Source organism: Melozone crissalis, unplaced genomic scaffold (assembly GCF_028551555.1).
Source record: "Melozone crissalis strain CALT ecotype California unplaced genomic scaffold, PUWL_Pcris_2 ptg000035l_1, whole genome shotgun sequence".
In the NCBI taxonomy this organism is placed as follows: domain Eukaryota; kingdom Metazoa; phylum Chordata; class Aves; order Passeriformes; family Passerellidae; genus Melozone; species Melozone crissalis.
In genome coordinates, this window is record NW_026535813.1 from 10,374,952 (window position 1) to 10,397,291 (window position 22,340).

Here is a 22,340-nt window from a genome sequence, read left to right on the forward strand (position 1 = left end):
TCTTTAGCATATGTTACTCATAAGCCAACCAAATGTGAGTTTATACAACACAGAAAGTTCTTTGTGGGTTGAAATGTTTAAAATTTTTCTACAGCTTATACAGGTGCAAAAATACATGGTACAAAAGCAAACTGATGTTTCCAAGTTAGGTAGCATCACATTAGATCACCATTGGATGCGCATTGCTTTTTTCTATTTAAGTTTTATCAGCAGTATCAAAGCTATATAAATTGCCTGTAAGGGCCATACACACTGATAGATGAGCAGAGAAACACCAATGAAAAAATATGTTTAGCTTTTGACTTAAAAGCAGGAAAAAAATAATATTAGTAAATTCTTTTAATTATTGTAATATCTTCAAATATTGTGCCAGTGAAGACATTGTGAATCTTTGTAAAATAATGTCAAAGTTAGGAAAAAATAGTAATAAAACTTGCAGCTATGCTTAGAAAAATTGAATTCAAATCCATCAAAATTAAAGTGAAGGGCTGGTGCTGCTTGTCTCTTTTTGCAAAATGGAATTAAAGATTTGTTTCAGGTTGTTACAAAGTCTTGATATCTCCTTCCACTGCAAGCATTATTGGTTCTGTTGCTGCCATTAGGAAAAGTTGTGCAGTACAAAATCTCAACAGTGTTTTAAGTTCTCAGTCTTTTTTTTTTTTTCCTTCAAGGAGCCAGACATCTTTTGGAGTATTTCCTCAGGAGTTTTCAGTGAAATAGTTAAGGTGCAGTGTGCTTTTCTAATGCCTCACCTTCACCTGGTTGTTATCCTTCTGATTTAAATACAAAGGAGAGTTGTTTTAAGTTTCCCTGGCTGTACAGGTATATGGTATAGGCAGACAAAAGAGTTGGTGTTCTTGATTGTTCCTTATTCTTTCACTGTTGCCACATAGCCTGTTATTGAGGAAGCATAGTATGAGACAGCTTTTTTTCCTACCTTGTTAAAAGAGGTGAGGCCATAATTAATAGTGTAGGCTGCAAAACACTGCCTTTCTCCCTTCCTCCAAAACCCCAACCCAACAGAAATGTGTCTGCTGAAGGGCATTTTCCTCTTAGATGTTTTGCTTCCTAATGGTTTAGCGCAAAGTAAACATAACTTGCTTGTAGCTAGGCTGCAGAAGAACAGGACTGACTGATATCTGTTAACCAGCCCACTTGAAAATCTTGCCCTTTTTTTTGAGGTTTAGGTTAAGCAGATGGCTATACTGTTTCATGCATGAGTGTCTAAAGCTGTCCTCTCTCCACAGTCGGAGCTGAAGAGAATGGAGTGGACAACAGTCAAGGAGACGGGCCTTCAGACCAGGGGAAACGAAGCCGTGGGAGAGGTGAGATGGTAGTATTGGTGCAGGACTGGCACCAACGATTTCATATCCTGAAAACGAACTCTCCCATTTATTTCTTTAAACACTTCTTTTGAAGCATTTGTTGGTTATCCTTTGATTCCATAAGCATTTCATCCACCTTTAATTTAGGTATGTTCCTCTCCCTTGTTCCTTGTTATGTCTTGGTCTCAGAACAACTTAAAAGAATTTACACAGATGACTTCTATGGTAATTTCCTGTGTAGCAGGCTTGTGTTCTCTGGCTATGGAGACCTGTTTTCCCAGATCGATTCATGTCAGCCTTTTGAGAGTGGGAGTATGCTGGATTCTGCAGGATGTACCTTGGCAGTAGGAGACCACAAGATTCCATCTGTATGGCTCTCAGGGAAGGATTTGATGTGTACTTCTGTTGTTTTTTGGGGGTAGATCTGGTTGTCAGGCTTGCCTTCTGTTTTTGGTAGCCAATCAGAGAAAGTACAAGCCACCTTAGAGGCTTTTTGGTAAGAGAAGGCATTCAGCATAGAAGACTTGATGAGAAGAACTTTGGAAAAAGAATACTGCAGAGTTTTAGGTACAACAATCTTCTCCTGTAGAAGAGATAGGAAAGGTGTTGATAATGGATTTGATGTGGAATCAAGGGATGTGTAGTTGGTTTGATTTTCATGGGTTGAAGTGGAAAGAGGCTTGTTTCTTCTTAGAGCAGGAGGAATGAAAATTAATAACTTGGGTACAGTGCCGATTGTGTGAGGAAGTGGGTATTAAATGAATTACATTGCGAAAGTGCATAGCAGAGCTAATGTACTTAAGTAATGTCTGACTGGCAAAAAATTCTGCCTTCAAAAGGCTCTCTTCTTTGGAATAGTCAGTAACGAGGCATTCAAAGACAGGCACATCCAACTTTTGTCTCCAGATCTGCATCTTGAAGGAATGGAAACATGCAAAGACATGTAGCTTCCAAAGGATTGCAAAAACAACTCAGTTGTACCTGTGAATCAGCAAATACCAAATGGTGTGTGTAGAGAGGTAGCCTTGCAGGGGAGGGTGTGGCATAGTTCACAGCTATAGATTTTTGGTATGTTAGCACTGTTAATAGATGGAATGTAAGTATTTAAGTTAATTGTTTTATAAAATAATCTTTTATATTCAAATCATAAAGGTAGGAGTTTTTTAAATTGTTGGGTGAAATGTAGAGATTAAATGCAGTCTGTTTTTTCTTTGTAACCTTATGAACAATAGACTGCTTTTGTTGTCAACACTGTAGCTCTCTAGATTAATATCATGTCTTAAGCCAAAACACTGACCTATCTGACTGAATAGGAACAACTTCAACCAATTTTCATTCACTGGCTTAGTGTACAAAGTATTACTGTATCTCTCTACCAAGTATTTTAGACTGTGCATTCATGTAAGAAAAGTATCTTAATGAAATGTTTTCAGCTGTGTGGGATAAACTGGTTGACTTCAGTGTTACTATATTACAAACATGTGTATTCTGTGGCAGGAAATACCTAGTTAAATTTTAATGCAAACCTCTTGTGGTTTTGGGCCAGGACAGTTATTTTTCTCACAGTAGCCATGAGGAAGAAGTGCCTGGAGCCATCTGGGCATGCCTAGATTGTTATTCTATACTACTCACATCACTGCCAGGGGGTGGAAGGAAGGGATTCTCACTTCTGAGAAGGAGGGGGGGGAGGGGGCATGGTTTATGGTCGAGAAGAAAAAGATGGCACATGGAGTGTCCCCCCACCATTTTGTTAATTGTCTTGGGAGTTATGCAGTGCTGGGTTGGTTGATGAATGTGGGGATTTTTTTGGGGTTTTTTGCATGCAAATCGCCCTCTTTTTGTACTTTTGTTAGTAGCATTGTTGCTGTTACCGTTCATTTTCTTATCTCATTGCTTTTTCCAGTAAATAGTTTTATCTCGACCCATAATCTCTGCCTTTCTTATCTCCCATTGAAGGGGAGGATCGAGTGGGGGGAGGAAAATGGGACACACTCTAAATTAAGGAGTGCTGCTCCTAAACCACAACAGCCTTTAATTGACACCCAGTGTGAGGCATGAAGTGTTGAGATAACAGACTTGCCCAGAGTCGTTGGGAAGCAATTTTGATCTAAGAATTTGTTGTATTATGTATGGAGCCACTAGGCACAATGTTGCTTGGTCTGTTCACATGGTTGTGGTACCTAACCCTGTATGTGTTTCAGTATATGCACTATGTGCTTGTCACTGCTCCTTCTCAGAGCAGGGATAGGGATCAGGATTGCTTTGTTGCTGTACTGTGTGATATCAGTTTATGACATTATAACGTCAAGGGCAATGAGGGCCATTAGGGATGTGTCTTCCGTGCTGCTCTCCTGCCATGGCCTTGGGTGCTACCTCTAGAAATTCATTAATAACCATACCTAGTTATTGGAATAAGAATCCCAATATTACCAGTTAGATTATGCCTGGGCCAGTCTGACCCTCGCTGCTAGGCCAAAGGCAGCAACTGTGGTGTAATCACCCCAGAGATACCTGTGGCTTGCTGGTGGTTGCAGCAGGGCACTGAGCAAGTCCAGGCTTGTTAGGAACTCCGTTTACCTCAGGAGGAAGACTTCAGGCAAATGGTGAGGAGAAAAAGGAGATGGATTCTGCTGGAGGGTTTAATCCAGAGGTTTATTCCATGGTTACAGAGGTCTGAATGTAGGCAACTGCTCCAACAGAATCGTGACCGCATGGCCTGATTACCTTTTTAAGCTCAGGGACAGGGGAAGGGGAGGGGACAGGTGAGCACCAACCAGGTGAAAGGGGCAGGGTCTCAAGGGACGAGGGACACCTAGACAGGCCAATGACCCCCAGGCCTGAGGAGCATCCTTTGAACTTGACCAACCACACGACGCCTTGCTGGAATGTTAAGCCTGATTGACAGGACTCACTCAGCAAGGGGCGAGAGGGAAGGGAGAGGGGGATATTGGCACACCTGGGGAAGGGACCCGGAAGCTTAAGACACACTGCAACACCTAGTCTGTGGGGGAAAGAGGGAAGGATGATTTTCCCCAGCTTTTTACCCTGTCTTCCTGCTTCAGGCCTGTTACATCAGCTTTTGAGAATTTTCAATTTCCTTTGGATGTTAAGGAAAGCCTCTTCTTGTTGCTAAGTTTGCCAGGTCTCCTCAGTGCAGTCTACACCATGTTCAGAATCAAGAAAGAACTATCTAGGGAGGTTATTCAGAGATCTGCCATAAGGGTAGATGGATAGTCATGAGTGGCATGGAATGTGAGAGAAAATGAGCCAGTTTTGAGGGAAATTCTTTGCCCCAATGGTTTGGAAGTTCACCCTTGAACAAATATAGGACCCTGTTAAAATGACAGAATATTTGCAAGGATAATGCTGTGACCGCTCCACAGGGGACCAACTTGTTGCAGTGTTCTGGGCCCTGGCTACTATTTATTGGACACTGCTTGTCACTAGACAGCACCCTCAGGGGAAGGAGGAGGAAAGCAGAGCAACTGACACTGTGGCCACTCAAACTGCAGTTGAAAAAGAGGAACAACCTATGTTGGTAGCAGTCATACCTATACAGAAAAAAAATATCCAAGGCCGAATAATTTCACTTAGTGAGGGTTAAAGATGAAGCAGGGCCCACACAACAGGAGGAAGAGTCAGGACCAGAGATAATCACTTGATTCCTATCCCTGGATGAGCTGCAAGATATGTGAAAAGATTTCAGCTGCCAGTTGGGTGAGTCCATGGTGACCTGGCTGCTCTGATCCTGGGGTATGGTGGCCAAGCAACCAGGATCCCTGTTCTGGGATGTGTGCATTGACCAGAAAATTAGGAAGAAGACACAGAATTACTAGGTTGGAAGAGACCTTTAAGATCATCGAGTCCAGCCCAGCCCTAACACCTCAACTAGACCATGGCACCAAGTGCCATGTCCAGTTTTTTTTTAAATACATCCAGGGATGGTGACTCCATCACCTCCCCGGGCAGACCATTCCAGTACTTTATCACCCTTTCTGTAAAAAACTTCTTCCTAATATCCAATTTATATTTCCCTTGGTGGAGCTTAAGACTGTGTTCTCTTGTTCTGTCAGTTGCTGTCTGGAGAAAGAGACCAACCTCCACCTGACTACAACTACCTTTCAGGAAGTTGTAGAGAGTGATAAGATCACTTCTGAGTCTCCTTTTCTCCAGGCTAAACAACCCCAGCTCCCTCAGTAGTTCCTCATAGGACTTGTGTTCCGAGCCCCTCACCAGCCTTGTTGCCCTCCTCTGGACACGCTCAAGCGTCTCAACATCCTTCCTAAACTGAGGGGCTCAGAACTGGACACAGTATTCAAGGTGCGGCCTCACCAGTGCCAAGTACAGGGGAAGAATTACCTCCCTGCTCCTGCTGGCCACACTGTTCCTGATACAGGCAGGATGCCATTGGCCTTCTGGGCCACCAGGGCACACTTCTGGCTCATGTTCAGTCGGTTGTTGACCAGTACCCCCAAGTCCCTTTCTGCCTGGGCACTGTCCAGCCACACCGTCTCCAGCCTATGGTGTTGCAGGGGATTATTGTGGCCAAAATGCAGGACTCGGCACTTGAACTTATTAAATGTCATCTTATTAGACTCTGCCCATCTATCCAACCATTCCAGGTCTTTCTGCAGAGCCCTCCTACCTTCCAACAGATTGATACATGCTCTCAGCTTATTGTTATCTGCAAATTTACTAATGAAAGACTTAATACCCTCATCCATGTCATCAATAAAAATATTGAACAGAACTGGCCCCAGCACAGACCCCTGAGGGACACCACTAGTGACTGGCTGCCAGCTGGATGCAACACCATTCCCCACCACTCTCTGGGCCCGGCCATCCAGCCAGTTCCTAACCCAGCAAAGAGTGCACCTGTCCAAGCTGTGGACTGCCAGCTTTTCCAGGAGTACACTGTCGGAGACAGTGTCAAAGGCCTTGCTGAACTCTAAATAGACAACATCCACAGCCTTTCCTGCATCCACCAGGTGGGTCACCTGGCCATAAAAGGAGACCAGGTTGGTCGAACATGACCTACCTCTCCTAAACTAGTGCTGGCTGGGTCTGATACCCTGGCCATCCTCTAAGTGCTGTGCAATGACACTCAAAATAAACTGCTCCATTACCTTACCAGGTACTGAGGTCAGGCTAACTGGCCTATAATTACTAGGATCCTCCTTTCTACCCTTTTTGTTAATGGGTGTCACATTGGCCAGCTTTCAGTCGTCTGGAATCTCACCATTGAGCCAGGACTGTTGGTAAATGATGGAGAGCAGTTTTGCAAGCTTATCTGCCAGCTCCCTCATCACCCTGGGATGGATCCCATCTCGGCCCATAGATTTATAAACATCCAAGCAGCTCAGCAGTTCTCTGACTGCCTCCTCTTGGATAACAAGGGGACCATTCTGCTCTCTGACACCATCTACCAACCCAGGAGAACAGTTGTCTTGAGGACAAGCTGTCTTCCCACTAAAGACTGAGGCAAAGAAGGCATTAAGCACTTATGCTTTCTCCTCATCTGCAGTTACTAAGTTCCCTCCCGCATCCAATAGAGAACAAAGGTTGGTCTTACCCTTCCTTTTACCATTAATGTATTTGTAAAAACATTTTTTATTATCCTTTACAAAAGTTGCAAAATTAAGTTCAAACTGAGCTTGGGCCTCTCTAATTTTTTTCCTACCTGCCTGAGCAACCCCCTTGAATACTTTGAGAGAAACCTGACCCTCCTTCCTAAGATGATACATCTTTTTTTTTATTCCTGAGTTCCTTCGAAACTTCATTGCCCCTCCAGGCTGGATGTTTGTGTCATCGACTCATCTTTTGGTACACAGGGATAATCTGTTCCTGTTGCCCTCAAGATCTGTTTTGAAGCATGCCCACCTTTCCTGGATTCCTTTGTTTTTAAGGGCTACTTCCCAAGGAACTCTCTGAATACGTCTCCTAAATACGCCTAAGTCTGCCCTCCTGGAGGTCCATTGTAAAAGTCTTATTGATGTTACTCCTGATTTCACCAAATATCGAGAACTCTATAATTTCATGATCACTATGCTCCAAGCAGCCTCCAACCACCACATCTCTCACCAGCCCATCTCTATTTGCAAACAACAGGTCTAACATAGTGCTTCCCTTGGTGGGCTCACTCACCAGCTGTGACAAAAAGTTGTCCTCCACACACCCTAAGAACTTCCTGGACTGCCTCTTTTCTGCTGTATTAAGTCTGCTAGGTTAAAATCACCCACAAGAACAAGGGCTGGTGATCCTGGAACATTCTCTAGCTGCTTATAGAATAAGTTGTCCACCTCTTCTTCCTGGTTGGGTGGACTATAACAGACTCCCAGTAGGATGTCAGCCTTGTTGGCCTTCCCCTTAATTCTTACCCATAGGCATTCAACTTCATCGTCATTAGTTTCAATACCTATGGCGTCCAAAGCCTCCGTAATATAAAGGGCCACCCCTCCATCTTTCTCCCTTTCCTGTCTCTCCTGAAGAGCTTGTAGCCATTCAGTGCAGTGCTCCAGTTATGTGAATTGTCCCACCATGTTTCTGTGATGGCAACATCATAGCTTTGCTGCTGCACCATGGCCTCCAGCTCTTCTTGTTTGTTACTAATGCTGCATGCATTAGTATACATGTACTTCAGCTAGGCTACTGATTTCACCCCTATCTCAGGCTTACCACCCTTGGGCCTGCTTCCAGAGAGCCCAGCTGCATCCCCTTCCCCCTTCAAACCTAGTTTAAAGCCCTCTCAATAAGTTCTGCCAGTTCATAAGCTAAAATCCTTCTATCCTTAACAGAGAGATGGAGCCCATCCAGTTCCAGCCGGCCAGGTGCCGAAAAAGTTGCCCCATGATCAAAAAACCTAAAATTCCACTGATGACACCAACTCTTGAGCCACTTGGTAATAACATGGGTTCTCCTATTCCTTTCAGTGATTTTCTCCGCCACTAAAGGGACTGAGCAGAACACTACTTGTGCTCCTTCCCTATCAACCACTTGACCCAGTGCCCTGAAGTCTCTTTTTATTGCCCCGACACTCCTCTTTTCAATTTCATCACTGCCAGCCTGGAGTATCAGCAGTGGATATTAGTCAGAGGGCTGAATCAGCCCAGAGAGTCTCTCAGTAATATCCTGTGCCTGGGCCCCAGGAAAGCAGCAAACCTCTCTATGGGTTGGGTGTGGTAGACAGGGAAAGGCGCCGCGGAAGATCTCGCGATGTCACGGAAAGCCAGGACCCTCAGATCCCCCTAGATAAGACCATCTGCCTCCCATAGATAAGAAACTAACATAGGAATGTAACCCGCCTAACCAAATTCCAGTAACTTTCCATCCCCTACCCAGTAACAGTCCACCTCTTACTAACCATAGAAGGTAAAGACAGACCCATGCTGACGTAGAGACCCCCTAGACTATAAAAACCCAAGAGACGAGATAATAAACGCCTTTTGACCGTCCATCACATTGATGTCTGCGTGTGTCATTGGCCCGAGTGGCCCTAGTGAGAGGGCTGCCGTGCTGTTCGTCTGAACCAGGTCGCCTGCCTTGTATCAGAAGGCAACAGTTGGGTCCAGTTGACATGGGGCCCTCCATTCCCCTCAGAAGGGAGTCACCACTACAACTACCCTTCTTTTCATTTTAATGGTAGAGGTGGTGATCTGTCTGACAGATTAAGCATAACTGGGAGGCTCTCCAGGCAGATTATTTTCTTCTACATCCTCTGGCTGACTCTAGATCCAGGGCCGATACCTAGTCTGAAGTGGCATCTGGGTAGGTGATAGGGGTCAGGAGGAATTTTTATTACCTCACCTAGTAGGGACCCATTTCCACTCCCCTTCATCCACCAGGTGTCCTCCTATTGCTTGACAGTGAGAGGCAGGGGAGTCTTTTGACTCCTGATAGGTCTCCCTCAAGGATGGAAGGGCACAACTCCACCAATCTATTTCCATTTCACTTTCCCTAATACTTCATAGTCTTTCAACTTCCTCCCTAAGCTCAGGCACCAGTGAAAGGAGATCATTCACCTGTTCACACTGCTGGCAGGTGTCGCTGTAGAGCTCCTTAAAGAAAGATGCAGGACACACTTTTATGGAGCAAAGAAGGAAAAAGATCCTGGTTTATTCACATATCTCTTTATATAGAGTTTTTAAAGAACATCCCATGTCTATCCCCAATTGGTCAGTAACAAGTTGTTACCCTGTAATGATTGGTCACTCAATCCCCCGGTGTGTACGTGCAGAAAGAGTTGTTTGTAACACATAGTTTTCATTTTTCTACCTAACAGTGTAAAAACAGTTTTTACAGGTGGCTAGTGTTTTTCACAGTCCTTTCACAGTTCTTTCTCAGGGCAAGCAGGTTTTTTTCCACAGTCCTAGACTTCTTTCTCAAGGAAAACAAGTTGTTTTTCACTGCTTCAGGACTGTTCTCATGAAGAGCTGTCAGCTTTCTCAGGGCTTCTGTTGGCTCGAGTCAGGATTCAGTTTGTAAGGCCTCTGGCCTGGTGTTTCACCACCACAGGCAGGCTTCTTCTGCAACGCCCCCTGGAACCACTGATAAGCTCAAACACTGCGCAGGAATGCATCTGGACAGACGCATCCTTTTTGGAGGGTTCTACTTGGCTACATACACTTTTACTGATTGCAGTTTTTAATCATGTAAAAACCATTACTAACAAAAAACCCCCAAAAACTAACCAACCAACAGAAACAACAAACAAAAAACCTCACTAGCAGGAGGAACCTGCAACCCTGCCTGCTTGCCCTGCCTGTGCAAACTACTGCGCAAACTGCTGTGCTGTGCCCCCAGAGACATGCCCCGCTCCTGTTCGCCGTGCTCCGGGGAATTTCAGCCTCTATAGGTGACTCCTGTCAAGAGTGAGGGAAAGGTATTCTCTCAAAAAGTTTCTAATAGTGCATTCAAGCAGGTGAAATGCCATGGAGCAGGGTATCTAGTACCTGAGAGAATTAGCTGTGCTGGAGGTACTCTATAGGGATTAAAATAATGAGCAGTCTCCTGTAGATCCAGATGCAGTCTGGTGTATACAATGCATATGGCAGAAGTGCCTATGGAGTATGCCATCATTGTATACCAACTCACTGGCAGTGATGTCAAAGAAAGAAGGAGAACGAACAGTGCTTCAGATGACTACCCAACTCTGGCAATAGAAGTGGTCAACAAAATAGCAGTTATGTCCCCACCAGCAGCAAGAAGGACACACAAGCTTTCCTAGGCACTATGGGTTTTTGGAGGATGCATATTCCAGATTACAGTCAGATTGTAAACCCTCTCTATCATGTGTGATGGAAGAAAAAGAGTTTCAGGTGGGGTTGTCTTGGTTGAAAAGACAGGTGTCTTTTAAGGAAGATGGGAACCTCCCTTGGAATGGAAAATATGACCCCCTTCCCTCCAAATTATTATAATTTGAAATTATGGGGCTTTCAGGCAAAGATATGGGAAAAGGAATAACAGCTCTTTACTAGAATATATATATATATATATGCACCAAGGCAAACAAACAACAACAACAGCAGCAACAACAAACAAAAAACCCAGAAATCCAATAACAGCCTTCTCTTGGCTGTCAAGCACTTTCCCCTTTGATGTAGTTCTGCTCACAGCTGGCAGGGGTGCTGTTGGCTCTTGGCCAGGCAGGGCTGATGCATTGATTCTCCTGTGGCTGCAGAGGGCGCTGTGGCATGAGCTCAGTGGCTTCTTTCCATGTGGTTAATGGTAGCTTAGATGGCGGGAGTGAGAGAAAAGGGACTTCCTTTGCAAACTCATGGAGAGCAGCTGGTCTCAATGTCCCTCTGGGTGGCGAAATGGACTGTAGTAGGAACCTCAGAGCAGTAGGCTGGAGCAGCAGAGGCAAGCACACCTGGGGTGGCAAGCAAAGTGTAGCAAAAACCCTAAACAGTGGCAGAAAATAGTGGGGCTGGGCAGTGGCAGCCAGGCTCCTGCAAGCAGCTGCTGCAAAAAGCCAGGAGATGCTCCCTCTGGAGAAGGGAAGGGAGTTGGGGTCCCAGGTTACCCTTGAGGCACCCAAGTAGATGGTGAAGGTCCCTCCCAGTGAGGTTCGGTGTTGAAAAGGCCTAGTTCAATGACCACTCTTGCAAGCAAAGGCTCACCCACAGTAAGGAGAAGCAGTGAAGGACGAAACTCTGCAGTGACAACGAATCCTCTGGGCAGCAACAGTCTGGCATCAAAAGCACAAACTATCCCCCCTCCAATCCCGAAAGCGAGTGAGAGCTGAGCCCAGCCCCTGACCCCCAGCCAAGTCTCTTGGTATCTCTGCACTTCCCAAGCAAAAATCCCCCAGCTACCAAGCTCACTTCCCAGGTAAGAGACTGCAGCCAACTGCATCCCTCCCCTCTCCCAGCCACATATTTTATCTCTTAAATATCGTTGTTCTCATCTCTTAGGCAACAAATGGGAGAAAAATTCCCTGAGAGAAATTATTTTTTCCTTTTTTTTTTTTTTTCCTCACCTCCAACAGGGGTCCTGAACAAGAACAAGCTTTTGAACAAATTAAACAGGAGATTGTTGATGTAGTAGCCCTTGGGCCAGTCAGGACAATACAGGATATGAAAAATGTGCTCTACACCACTGCTGAGGAGAATGGTCCTTTCTGGAGCCTCTAGCAAAAAGTACCTAGGGAGACCCAAGGACAACCCCTGGGATTCTGGAGTCAGGGATACAAAGGATCCAAGGCCTTTTACACCCCAACTGAAAAAGAGATACTGGCAGCTTATAAAGGGGTTCAAGCTGCTTCAGAAGTGGTTGGCACTGAAGCACAGCTCCTCCTGACAACCCGACTGCCAGTGCTGGGCTGGATGTTCAAAGGGAAAGTCCCTTCCACACATCATGCCACTGATGTTATGTGGAGTAAGTGGGTTGTGTTAATCACACAGCAAGCTCAAAACCCCAATCACCCAGGGATCTTGGAAGTCATCACAAACTGGCCAGCAGGTGAGAATTTCAGACTAATTTTAGTGGAGGAAGAGGAAAACATAATGTGTTGAGGAGGCCCCACCATATAGTCAGCGACCAGAAAATGAAAAACAGTACAATTTCTTTCTTGATGATTTCTGCCATGTCGTAGGGATACATCAAACACAGAAAGCTGACTTATGGATTCATACACGGTGAGTTGCAGAAGCTATTGAGGGCCAAGGTAGATCAAGTCGTTGCAGAGCTGAAAGCCATCAATTTGACTTTGGATATTGCTGAAGGAGAGAAATGATCAGCATTCCACCTCCCCACTGACTTGTGGATGGTAGAAAATGCTTTGTGGGGGTGGTTGGACCAATGGAAAAAACACTATTTGGCAGCACAGAGGGAAAGCCATCTGGGCTGCTGAATCATGGCAAGACATGGCTGCTCAGGTTGAGAAATTGACTGTAAAAGTACATCATGTAGATGTGATGTTCTTCAGTAGTATGACTCTTGGGTGCATGTGGAAAAGAGGTGAGGTAGATCAAGCCACCAAGATTAAAGTGTCTCAGGTGGATCTGGACTGGTGACATAAGGGTGAATTATTTCTGGCTCAATGGGCTCATGATGCATCAGGTCATCAGGAAAGATATGCAACATACAGATGGGCTTGTTATCAAGATGTGGACTTAACTATGGACACTATATCCTAGATTATCCATAACTGTGAAACATGTGCTGTTGGCAAGCAGGCCAAGTGGGCAAAGCCTCTGTGGTGTGGGGGACGATGGTCAAAATATAAGTATAGGGAGGCCTGGCAGATTGATTACATCACACTGCCACAAACATACCAAGGCCAGCACTGTGTGCTGACAATGGTGGAAACAAACACTGGATGGCTGGAGACATACTCTGTGCCTCATGTCATTGTCCGGAACACCATCCTGGGCCTTGAAGAGCAAGTCCTGTGGCCACATGGCACCCCAGAAGGAATTGCGCTGGACAATGGGACTCATTTCAAAAATAACCTCATAGACAGCTGAACTGGAGAGCACAGAATTGAATGGATGTATCATACTCCCTATCATGCACCAGCCTCTGGGAAAATTGAATGGTACGATGGACTGTTAAAAAACACATTTAAAGTAGTGAGGGGGTGTGGGACCTTCAAACATTGGGATCTACATTTAGCAAAGGCCACCTGGTTAGTTAACACTAGAGCTCTACCAGTTGAGCTGGCCCTGCCCAATCAAAACTTCCATATACCATAGAAGGGGATAAAGTCCCCATGGTGCATATGAGAAATATGTTAGGGGGAAGACAGTTTGGATTAGTCCTGCCTCAAGGAAAGGCAAACCCATCTGTGGGATTGTTTTTGCTCAGGGACCTGGGTGTACTTGGTTGGTAATGCAGAGGAATGGGGAAATGTGATGTGTGCCTCAAGGGAATTTGATTTTGGGTGAGAACAGTCTCTAATGTTGAATTGTATAATATCGGTTGCTGAATGATTCTGCCACTGTGCCATAGCTACCATGGACAATGAGGATGGACTGCTCCAGATACACAAGTCATGAGCTCCTGATGCAGCAGCCAGATGATAGCACACCAGCCCTCCTCCCCTGGAAGGCATCTAGGACAGATAGAACCCACAGTCAGACTAAATTAACTCTAAAGACATCTTGGAGGTTGGCCATTGACAATAGAAATTATATGTTTGCTTGTGTATATTTTTTATATATACATACGTATATATTTGGAAGGTATAAGATCTGGACATGAGCTAGATGGTATAGAACAAGGGGTAGATAATGTCCTGTTTTTTTGGCCAGAACAGTGAATTATTCCAAAGTAGTTGTGAGGGCATGGATCCTAGAGCCTCTGGGTGCATCTCACTGCTGGGGGGGGGGCAGCAGTAAGGAATTCTCACTTCTGAGGAGGAGGGGGATGTTGCTTACCATCAGGAAGAAAAAGGTGGCTTGCAGAGGGTCCCCCCGCCATTTTGTTCATTTTCTTGGGGGGTTGTGTGGTGCCAGGTCAGTTGGTGAATGTGGGGTTTTTGTATGCTTTTGTTATTAGTATTGTTGCTGTTACTGTTTGTTTTTTTATCTCGATGCTGTTTCCAGTAAATTGTTCTTATCTTAACCCATAATCTCTGCCTCTTAAATCTCCCACTGGAGGGGAGAGGGAAGTGAGTGTGGTGGTGGTCGTGCGGCACCAAATTAGGGGGTGCCGCTCTTAAACCATGACAAAAACTGTGAAATCTGCAGGGAGTTATATAAAGCCGTGTAATTTATTTCTCAGTATTTCAGGGATGGCTGACCCTTCTTTGGATATTAGTAGAAATTGTCTTGGGGTGATTTTATGATGTACTTTATTCCGTAATCATCTGCTTTATGCCCAGAAATATCTGCAGTATCTTTAAGATGAACCAGGGGGTGGGGCCAGAGCCTGGGAGCCCCGGGCGTGGGCTCTGTTCAATCTCTCTCTCTCCAGTGGTTTGTGGCTACACAGATTGTTACTTCATTGCCTTCTGCTAGATTAATTTTCACCAACTTAGGCAAGAAGCTTCTGGGGTTTTTTTGGTTTTTTTACCTTCCCCTGGCATGGAGGCTTTTCACTGGCAAATCCTTTCAGCAACTTTTTTTGGTTTTGTTTTTTTTTTTTCTCTCTGGCTCGGGGAGCCTGTGGGGCAGCCATGGCCAGTCTGAACCCCAGGAAAGACCGAGACAGCAAAAGAAGGGACATCAAAATCCACCAGTTTTGCTTGCTGTGAGGAGGAAAACCAACGCTAGAGGATCAACAGCATCAACAGGTTTCCCATCTGCTCTGCTCCAGGCTGCTATGTGAACTCTTCTGTGGTATTCACATTCTCTGAACAGAGAGAGACATAATTCGCTCTCACAGGATTTTTCCTGAAGAAGCACAGAGAGAAGAGAAAACAATTCTTATCTCTATTCTCTAGTCCGGTTGTTTTGCACATGTGGAATGTGTTAGGAAGATTGTTTACCTGAAGTAATTTGTCAATTAGATTCTGCTGAGGATTGTTTTAATTCCTTGGCCAATTAGGTTAAAGCTGTGTCCTAGTTGTCTCAGATAGTCACAAATTTTTCTTTAGTATCTTTTTAATATTCTTTAATATCTCTTTAGTATGTAATTTAATATAATATTAGTGCAATATAGTATAGTTTTGATAAAACAATTGTTCAACATTCTGAACCAATAGTCAGGTACCAATCATTCCCAGATGTTGGGGTTGCCCAAAATACTATACTCTTCCCAGAAACAAAAGGGACCAGTCACCATTTTGTTTTCCAGGTCACACAGTCAGCCTGTGTATTTTTCTTCCCTTTTAGAGGAAATACTCATTACAGGGTGTTTTCTCCCAAAATTTGTCTACAAAACCAAGACAAAATAATAATAGTCTTCTATCATTTCATCTGGTAGTCTTTTCTGTTACACAGAATTAGGTGCTTCAGCTGCAAGTAAATACATGGCTGGTTATCACCACAGAATGCTTTTTTAGAAATTTTTCCTGCAGAGCCTGTATATGTAGGAATCTAGGCATTGGATAAAAAAATAGGGGTCAGCTAATATCTTTGCAATGCATTGTCTCTATTTTAAGCTACCTACTGAGGCTGGAGTTATTTTACTGACTGCTTTATAGGTGAAGATTTTCTGGGCCATTGTGTTACTTCTTTACTGTAGAACAATATAATTTTAATAAATTATATGCACTGAAAATAGCAGAAATGAGATTGACACTGTGGTGAAAATATGATGTTCACTGAGGGGGGAAAACCCTGATACTCAGTATTTCAGCTTCTGTGCTATAGGTACTAGCCTTTTTAGGAGACTGCCTGATGGACTCCCTTGGGAGGCAGTCCTGAAGTGTTGTCATCTTATTGCAGGAGTTCCATACGGTTGTCTCCTTATCGCAAAAGTTTCATACTTTCTTGGTGTTTCTCGTGGGCAGTTCCTCAGAGCACTCTTTCTTCTTCACAAAATAACCAACTGACTCCAGTTCCCCTCTCAACCAGCCACCCCACTCTTTTATAGCACTCTTCTTCTCATTGGTTACAGCTGTGGCCTGTTAAAGTCAGGCCTATTCCTAATCTTTGATAATTGGCCCAGCTGCAACTCCTTAGGGGTAAGATTACTTTCTACACTATATTTATTTTCTTATATTCTGTTTCCCTACACTGAAGGACAAAGGAATCTGAGAAGGTTGTACATTCTTCAAGAAAGAATTCTTAAAGGTTCAGGAGCATGCTGTCCCATGTGCTGAAAGATGAGCTGCTGGGGAATATTGCAGGTCTGGCTTAACAGAGAGCTTTGGCTGGAAGCTGGGGGGAAAAAAAGAGTTGATCACTCTTGGAAGAAGGGGCAGGCAACTTGTGAGGACTACAACCATGTTATAATGTTGTACAGGGAGAAAATTAGAAGGGCCAAAGCCTTAATATGGCTGCTGCCATACAAGATAATAAAAATGTTTCTGTATCAGCAGCAAAAGGAGGGGTAAGGAGAATATCCTCACTTAAGTGTGGGGGAAAACATAGTGACAGAGGAGGAAGAAAAGGCTGAGGTACTCAGTGCCTTCTTTGCTTCAGTCTTTTATAACAAGACCAGTTTGTTCTCTTGGTGCCCAGCCCCCTGAGCTGGAAGATGGAGACAGGTAGCAGAATGAAGCCCTCACAATCCAAGGAGAAATGGTCAATGACCTGCTACACCACTAAGACACACACAAGTCCTTGGGGCTGGATGGGCTCCACCCAAGGGTACTGAAGGAGCTGACAGAAGTGCTCACCAAGCCACTTTGAATCATTTATCACAAGTCCTGGCTAACAAAGGAGGTCCCAGAAGACTGGAATTTAGCAAATATCATGTCCATCCAAAAGAAGGGTTGGAAGTAGGATCTGGGGAACTATAGGCCTGTCAGCCTGACCTCGTTTCCAGGGAAGGTAATTGACCAGATAATCCTGAGTGCCATCACGTGGCACCTACAGAGCAACCAGGGGATCAGGCCCAGCCAGCATGGGTTTAGGAAAGGCAGGTCCTGCTTGACCAACCTGATCTTCTATGACAGGGCAACCTGCCTAGTGGATGAGGCAAAGGCTGTGGATGTTGTCTCCCTGGAGTTTAGTAAAGCCTTTGACACTGTCTCCCACAACATTCTCCTGGAGGCACTGGCTGTTCATGGCTTGGCCAGTTGCACTGTGTCCTGGTTTAGGGCAAATTTGGGAGAAAACCTCTGAAGGGGTTTCCTCTAGAAAAGCAAATTCAAGTGGCTCCTCCCCCAACTGGTTAGGGGAAAAAGATTTTCTTGGAGAAAAGTGGAAAAAATTTTTTATTTAACAGGCAAAGCATTCACCAGCACACAAAAATGGACAATATTAAACAATAAAACCTCTTGCTGCTCCAAAAGAGATGACAAACTCAGAAAAGTCCCCTTCATGGGCTGTAGCTCAACTTACTCAGTCTCTTATCAGTCCCTCTGGTACTGGAAATGCTGTGGTCCAGGCCCGGCCTGGTGGGCCACAGGTATGAGCTGCAGGTGCTCTTCTGGGTGTTCAGTCCAGAGCAGGTTTAAACAGGTCCAAAGAAAAAGAAAAAAACACAGTCTAGGGAACTTCTCTGCCTCAGCTAGCTAGAAACTAACTAAAAGCAAAGGAGTGCTCTGTCCTGCTGTCTGTCTGTCCATCTGCAGACAATACAGTCCAGAAGCAGAAATGTGGAGGAGTGAGTGCAGTTTCTGATAACAAACTGCAGGCTTCTTCTTCCCCCCTTCACTCTTGGCACCAGTCTTAGAGGTGCAAAACTTGTTTCTGGGCTAAACAGACGAATGGGGATACAAGCATCATAAAGTCACCCTAGGACACACTGTTAGCTAGGTAGAAAACTGGCTGGACGGCTGACCTCAGAGAGTGGCAGGGAACAGAGTTAAATCCAGCTACAGGCCATTTACTAGTGCTTTTCCCCAAGGCTCAGTGTTTAGGCCAGTCCTGCTTAATATCTTTATCCATGATTGCTTTAAAGGTTCGAGTGCACCCTCAGTAAGTCTGCAGATGACACCAAGTTGGTGTTGATCTTCTGGAGGGTCTAAAGGCTTTACAGAGGGATCAGGACAAGTTGGATCAATAGGCTGAGGTCAATCATATGATGTTCAACAAGGCAAAGGGCCAGGTCCTGCACTTGGGTCACAGCAACCCCCTGTAGCACTGCAGGCTTGGGGCAGAGTGGCTGGAAAGCTGCCCAGCAAAAAAGGACCTGGGGGTGCTGGTCAGCAACTGGCTGAACATGAGCCCAGGTGGCCCAGAAGGTTAATGGCATTCTGGCCTGTATCAGCAATAGTGTGGCCATCAGGACCAGGGCAGTGATCATTCCCCTGTACTGGGCACTGGTGAGGCCACAGCTCGAATTCTGTGTTGAATTTTTGGCCTCTCACTACAAGAAAGTGGAAGTGTTCAAAATGCATGTGGATGTGGCACTTGGGGATGTTATGTTGGTGCTAGGCCAACAGTTGGACTTAATCTTGGAGGTCTTTTCCAACCTTAATTATTCTGATTCTATAAATGGTTACTAGAGTACGTGCTTTATAATATGAAACTGATTTAATGCTTCTATCTTTATAACTAACAAGACAAAATTATTTGAATTGTAATGTATATATAATTAATATCAAGATACTATAATATATTGAATATCACTTCAGTGTTTGTTTTGGTAATATGGAATACCAAGAATATTAATTTTCTATACTTAGTGTCCTTATCTCTTTACAAGGCTTAAACTTCTGTCACCTTAATGTCTGCTGGGAGGATGGCTGGCTCTGTATTTCCAAGGCAGAGACCAGGACTGTTTGATTATTGTGTAGTCAGAGATAAGTGCAGAGATAAGGTGATGCCTGCACTTCCAGTCTGCGTTCCCTTACTGTTCTTAAGCCTATTTCTTAACCTTAGAGTGTCTTCACCTAATTAAACCTGTCATTGTGAAAATCTGAATTTCAAAATAAAGTTTCTGTGATGCAGTGGAAAGATTTAGGTCTGTGTCCAGGTTTAGAGCAAATTTGGGGAAGAATCCCCCAAAGGAGCTCCGTTGGGAAAAGCAGATCCAATCGGCCCCTCCCCCCAACTGGTCCGGGAGGAAAAAAATTACCTCCTTGGAGAAAGGTGGAAAAAACTGTTTATTAAACAATAAAACCAAAACAATATCAAACAATGAGACCCCTTGCCACTCTAAAAGAGATGACAAACTGAGAAAACCCCGTCCCCAGGTTGCAGCTCAGCTCACTCAGTCTCTGATCAGTTCCTCCGGTGCTGGAATTGTCACAGGCCAGGCCTGGCCCGGTGGGCCACAGCTGCAGGTGCCGGTGCTCCCCTGGGTGTTCAGTCCAGAGCAGTTTCAAGAGGTCCAAAGAAAAGGGAAAAAAAACAGTCCAGGGAACTTCTCTGCCTCAGCTAGCTAACACTAACTAAAAAGCAAAAGAAGAGCTCTGTCCCACTTGTCTGACCGCAGAGAACACCATCAGGAGCAGGAATGTGTAGGAGTGTAGTACAGTGTCTGAAAACAAACTGCACGGTTCTTCTCTCCCCCCCTTCACTCTCTGGAACACTCTTAAAGGTACAAAACTTATTATTCAACATAAACAGAATGAGATGATTGGGGATAAAAGCATCATATAGTCAACCCAGGACAGTCTGCAAGCTCAGCAAACTGGATTTTTTACATATTAGGTTATTAAGTTAATGGAGTGCTCCAATCCAAGTTGTTATGCTTCACAACTTTTTCATGCTTCCATGTAGTGTGCATTTGTTTTGCGGGAAGAATAGTTGTGTATGAGATGAACAATTCTTTCTATGCATGGATGGTACCAGAGTGAAGTCTTGATTCTGTGATTATAAGTGTTTTTAACTCCCAATGGGTTTTAGTGGAAACAAAATCTCACTCCCTGCTTAGGTTGACTTCTCTATAATTCATTCCAGAAAAGAAAAATATAAATTGAGTAAGTGGAGACTAATGTGAACCTAGTCAACTGAGGGAGGTGTGTGTAATTTTGTTATTTGCCTGATTCCATTATTTGCTTTTGCTCTCAATATGCTGATTGATTTTAAGAAAGTCTATTCCTTTAGAGTCGGTGGAAGATTTAATGAGCTACTGCCACGTCACTTGTCTTTTTGTCAGTATATAAAAATGTTAGAAAAATTGCTGATTGTGAATTACCACAGGAAAAAAAATTAGTGAACATTGGCTGTTGTAATATAAATCATATCTGTGCATCTCTTTAGAGTAGTGTTAAAGCTATACTTTTTATGTTAAAAGCATAAACTGGCATTACTGCAGGGAAGAATTTATCTTGTCTGCCTCTTGGTACATTTGAGCTTTATTAGAGGATTGATCTAAGTTTAAAATTAACCAAGGCAAAAAAATAAAAAGAGGGCAGGCATCATGGTAGCTGGGGACTACAGGGGTTTTGGTGGCTTATCCTTGTATAAAGGTGACCGGTTTTCTGGCATTTAGCAAGCAGGAAACTGGTTTGAAGAGCCACAACAGTGACCTAATAATTTTGTTTTCTGATGGTGGTTTTGTGCTCACTTACTTTTTTGACAGTATGTGAAAAGCTTAGTGCAGGAAAGAGCAGAGTTGTGATCACTAGTGAGAAACTTCTATTGTAGTAGTTCTGATTTAAATGGGTTTAAGTTACTGTGGGATTGCATGCTCAGAATATGGGTCCCTGCTCTGAATTGTGTGAAGCCCTGTTTGCTCACTGACCTTTTAGTCACTGTTAAAAAGTAGCAAAAGTTTGGAAATACCTGATGGTCATTCACAGTTGCTTCCTGACTAACTTCTCTATGATAGAAAGCTGTGTGGCTTTTAATTGTTTTAAGACCATGTTTTAATTTTGCAGTGAAGTAACTTTCTGAGCATGAGAATTTAAGACTATAGTAGTGATTAGATTGTGTCAGAGAATATCAGCTCTTCCCGCTGGCATCTTGCATTAATGACTGTGAAAAACGCCATTCACTTGTGTTAAAATTTTAGAAGCTTAATAGCAATGAAAATAGTAATAATAATTCTCATACATGATTCAAACATTCCTTTCAAACTAGGGGTGTTTCTGCTTAATTTCAGCTTCCCCCCCTCATCTTGTAAATCAATCAGCTTGGTCCCTCAAAGTCTGTGTTGTCCCGATAAGGAGGCGATCATTCTTCTCTTGGGATCTTGGTGTCTTGTTGCTGTTATCTCTATGTGAAGAATTTCTTGATTATCTTATCCATTCCTTTAGCTAGTTACAAAAAGTATCTTACATTGCATAGTTTTTATTTTAATATTATGCTAATAGCCAAAAAATTATATTTACCACACTATTTAAAAGAGATTAATACAGCACTACTTAAAAAAGATTAATACTGCATAACTTTCCAAATTAACATATATAGTATTTATGTTAATATTTGCAAAGAGCCAATCATATAATATGCATTTTTCACAATGACCGTGATGTATGAGATTCTATGTCAGTGTGGTCTTTCAGTGGTGGGTACTCACTGTCCCATATTTTGAATTAGTTCTTCATAAGTGTCTTACCAATTTGAATTTAGTGCTAACCCTGCTGGTTTGGTACTGCTCTTTTGTCTTCACTAGAATACTTTTTGTTGCATTTGTTGATTAAACTTAGTTTCAGTTTTGACAAAAGGCATAGACACAGCTTTATGAAGTTAAGGGAATCTACTTGAAATTCAAGTTCAGGATTAACTTTTTATACCAGATCACTTTGAAAATGCCTAGCTGACTGGTAGTCTAAGACTGTGCATGGAGCTTCAGGAACAACATGATGTTTTTCTAGCAGTTTCTAAAATTGTTAGAAGTTCTTATTGCTGTTTTCAGCCAGTAGTTTATTGTGCCCATCCTGGTATGGTATCGTACACATGCCTTGTTTACTAAAACTTCATCTTATGTGTAATATGTTTAAGTTATTTTTTCAGATTTTTTCACTTGGGAGGCTGGAGAGACTTCCTCTTCTAAAATCTATTTCTACTTTTATGCTAGCTATTCCAGCTACTCTCTTTGTACCTAATGTCTGCCTCACTCAAAAAT

At 43.6% G+C, this 22,340-nt stretch overlaps 1 protein-coding gene across 3 annotated transcripts in view; it reads left to right on the plus strand.

The window, feature by feature from the left end:
• Window positions 1–22,340, plus strand: part of LOC128941430 (ubiquitin-associated protein 2-like) — a 189,180-nt gene that overhangs the window by 12,463 nt on the left and 154,377 nt on the right. For all 3 annotated transcript variants that reach the window (XM_054283193.1, XM_054283190.1, XM_054283192.1), the window contains exon 5: window positions 1,248–1,325. In XM_054283193.1, the coding sequence (XP_054139168.1) occupies window positions 1,248–1,325 (78 nt within the window). The remainder of the gene's footprint in view (window positions 1–1,247; window positions 1,326–22,340) is intronic.